Source organism: Berghia stephanieae, chromosome 15, assembly GCF_034508935.2.
Source record: "Berghia stephanieae isolate SIO BIC M18660-M18661 chromosome 15, UCSD_Bste_1.3, whole genome shotgun sequence".
NCBI classification, from domain to species: domain Eukaryota; kingdom Metazoa; phylum Mollusca; class Gastropoda; order Nudibranchia; family Aeolidiidae; genus Berghia; species Berghia stephanieae.
In genome coordinates this window covers 26228042-26231999 of record NC_088374.1, presented here as the reverse complement: position 1 = coordinate 26231999, position 3958 = coordinate 26228042, and the positions used below count along the sequence as shown (strand labels likewise).

The 3958-nt window shown below is 39.8% G+C and overlaps 1 protein-coding gene across 1 annotated transcript in view; it reads right to left on the bottom strand.

The window, feature by feature from the left end:
• The window catches only part of LOC144960699 (uncharacterized), an 11166-nt gene extending 7208 nt beyond the window's left edge, over positions 1-3958 (bottom strand). Inside the window, exons 1-2 of the mRNA XM_078893991.1 lie at positions 3850-3958; positions 703-1014 (exon numbers count right to left, since the gene is read on the bottom strand). Of these exons, the coding sequence (XP_078750117.1) occupies positions 703-1014; positions 3850-3954 (417 nt within the window). The 5' untranslated portion in view covers positions 3955-3958. The remainder of the gene's footprint in view (positions 1-702; positions 1015-3849) is intronic.

Here is a 3958-nt window from a genome sequence, read left to right as displayed (position 1 = left end):
CTGATAACCGAACGCAAGTATAGACTTGATTTAACATTGGACAATATTTTGGGTTGGTTTGAGAGTATCTCCATTACAACAATGAGCCCCATAACAATTTGAGTTATCAGACATTCAAAGCAGAGCACGTCGATCGTAACTCAAGTTAGGCTTTCATAAATTCATTGTTCACCTCGACATAACACCGTTTAGAAACGAACTAGTCACATGTAACAACAACAACACCCAAAGTGCAAAGAGAAGTAATTCCAAATATACACCAAAATATTCAACTTACAGCAACACCCAAAGTGCAAAGGGAAGTAATTCCAAATATACAACAAAATATTCAACTTACAGCAACACCCAAAGTGCAAAGGGAAGTAATTCCAAATATACACCAAAATATTCAACTTACAGCAACACCCAAAGTGCAAAGGGAAGTAATTCCAAATATACACCAAAATATTCAACTTACAGCAACACCCAAAGTGCAAAGGGAAGTAATTCCAAATATACACCAAAATATTCAACTTACAGCAACACCCAAAGTGCAAAGGGAAGTAATTCCAAATATACAACAAAATATTCAACTTACAACAACACCCAAAGTGCAAAGAGAAGTAATTCCAAATATACACCAAAATATTCAACTTACAGCAACACCCAAAGTGCAAAGGGAAGTAATTCCAAATATACAACAAAATATTCAATTCAACTTACAGCATTGTCCTCGAAAGCAGGGTTAGCGACACCGGAGTCTCCCACATTGTCGTAAACCACCTCACCGTTCCCGTTTTCGGTGGCGCCCGCGGCATTCCTCGTCCCTGACCTCTGATCCCCGAGTTCGAAGGGGTTGTCGTACATGCCAGCCATTTCCGGGTCGCCCACTTCTTTGGTTTCGTAGAGGGTGGAGTAAGGATTACCAGGACGAGGTCCGCCGTTGTTGATGCCGTTGTTGGCGTGGCGTTCGTAGTACATGTCCTCAGCGTCTTCCGACAGAATGTACTTCTTGTTGCCTTGTCGCTTGGACATCTGGAAATGAACAGATTAGCATAAAAATGTTACAGATATGTCCCTATGTCCGGTTATAGGATACCTATCTATCAATCAATCAATCAATCTATGTGTCTATCTATAAAATTTTATAAATAGCCCCTTTTATCAAAAAGTTGGGCACTGGTATTTCATGGTTTTGTTTTTATAATTTATATCTATATATCTATCTATTTATCTATCTAGCTAGCTATTTATCTATCTTTCTATATCTATCTATATATCTATCAATTTATCTGCTTGCCTGCCTGTCTGTCTATCTGTCTGCCTGCCTGCCTATCTGTCTATCTATCTACATCTATCTATCTATATCTCTATCTATGTATATATATATATATATATATATATATATATATATATATATATATATATATATATATATCTATCTATGTCTCTATATATATATATATATATATATATATATTATATATATATATATATATATATATATGCCTGTCAGTCTGTCTGTCCTATCAATCTATCTGTCTTCCGTCTATCTATCTGTCTTCCGTCTATCTATCTGTCTTCCGTCTATCTATCTGTCTTCCGTCTATCTATCTGTCTTCCGTCTATCTATCTGTCCTTATCTTCTGTTCTTATCTATCTGTCTTCCGTCTATCTATCTGTCTTCCGTCTATCTATTCTGTCTTTCCGTCTATCTATCTGTCTTCCGTCTATCTATCTGTCTTCCGTTTTTATCTATCTGTCTTCCGTCTATCTATCTGTCTTCCGTCTATCTATCTGTCTTCGTCGTCTATCTATCTGTCTTCCGTCTATCTATCTGTCTTCCGTCTATCTATCTGTCTTCCGTCTATCTATCGTCTTCCGTCTATCTATCTGTCTTCCGTCTATCTATCTGTCTTCCGTCTATCTATCTGTCTTCCGTCTATCTATCTGTCTTCCGTCTATTTCTATCTGTCTTCCGTCTATCTATCTGTCTTCCGTCTATCTATCTGTTCTTCGTCTATCTATCTGTCTTCCGTCTATTATCTTTTCCGTCTATCTATCTGTCTTCCGTCTATCTATCTGTCTTCCGTCTATCTATCTGTCTTCCGTCTATCTATCTGTCTTCCGTCTATCTATCTGTCTTCCGTCTATCTATCTGTCTTCCGTCTATCTATCTGTCTTCCGTCTATCTATCTGTCTTCCGTCTATCTATCTGTCTTCCGTCTATCTATCTGTCTTCCGTCTATCTATCTGTCTTCCGTCTATCTATCTGTCTTCCGTCTATCTATCTGTCTTCCGTCTATCTATCTGTCTTCCGTCTATCTATCTGTCTTCCGTCTATCTATCTGTCTTCCGTCTATCTATCTGTCTTCCGTCTATCTATCTGTCTTCCGTCTATCTATCTGTCTTCCGTCTATCTATCTGTCTTCCGTCTATCTATCTGTCTTCCGTCTATCTATCTGTCTTCCGTCTATCTATCTGTCTTCCGTCTATCTATCTGTCTTCCGTCTATCTATCTGTCTTCCGTCTATCTATCTGTCTTCCGTCTATCTATCTGTCTTCCGTCTATCTATCTGTCTTCCGTCTATCTATCTGTCTTCCGTCTATCTATCTGTCTTCCGTCTATCTATCTGTCTTCCGTCTATCTATCTGTCTTCCGTCTATCTATCTGTCTTCCGTCTATCTATCTGTCTTCCGTCTATCTATCTGTCTTCCGTCTATCTATCTGTCTTCCGTCTATCTATCTGTCTTCCGTCTATCTATCTGTCTTCCGTCTATCTATCTGTCTTCCGTCTATCTATCTGTCTTCCGTCTATCTATCTGTCTTCCGTCTATCTATCTGTCTTCCGTCTATCTATCTGTCTTCCGTCTATCTATCTGTCTTCCGTCTATCTATCTGTCTTCCGTCTATCTATCTGTCTTCCGTCTATCTATCTGTCTTCCGTCTATCTGTCTGTCTTCCGTCTATCTGTCTGTCTTCCGTCTATCTGTCTGTCTTCTGTCTATCTATCTGTCTATCTATCTGTCTATCTATCTGTCTATCTATCTGTCTATCTATCTGTCTATCTATCTGTCTATCTATCTGTCTATCTATCTGTCTATCTATCTGTCTATCTATCTGTCTATCTATCTGTCTATCTATCTATCTATCTATCTATCTATCTATCTATCTATCTATCTATCTATCTATCTATCTATCTATCTATCTATCTATCTATCTATCTATCTATCTGTCTATCTGTCTATCTGTCTATCTGTCTATCTGTCTATCTATCTGTCTGTCTGTCTGTCTGTCTGTCTGTCTGTCTGTCTGTCTGTCTGTCTGTCTGTCTGTCTGTCTGTCTGTCTGTCTGTCTGTCTGTCTGTCTGTCTGTCTGTCTGTCTGTCTGTCTGTCTGTCTGTCTGTCTGTCTGTCTGTCTGTCTGTCTGTCTGTCTGTCTGTCTGTCTGTCTGTCTGTCTGTCTGTCTGTCTGTCTGTCTGTCTGTCTGTCTGTCTGTCTGTCTGTCTGTCTGTCTGTCTGTCTGTCTGTCTGTCTGTCTGTCTGTCTGTCTGTCTGTCTGTCTGTCTGTCTGTCTGTCTATCTATCTATCTATCTATCTGTCTGTCTGTCTGTCTGTCTGTCTATCTATCTGGAAAGACATGTGAGTTGGACTAATTTTCATCAGGTATTGAAAGGTGGAACAAAAAAAGGAAATTAGAGAGAAGAAATTGAGAGAGGAAAAAGTAGGATTAGGACGAAAAGAGGGATAAAAAGTACAAATAGGAGGAGGAGGAGGAGGAGGAGGAGGAAGAGGAGGAGGAGGAGGAGGAGGAGGAGGAGGAGGAGGAGGAGGAAGAGGAGGAGGAGGAGGAAGTGTAATACTTACAAGGACTACCATCATGACGATGATGAAGATAAATAGGACACCACCACAGGCAGCCACAGCAATGGCCCAGGGGGGAAACTCGTCATCGTCGTCATCATCGTCCATAGAT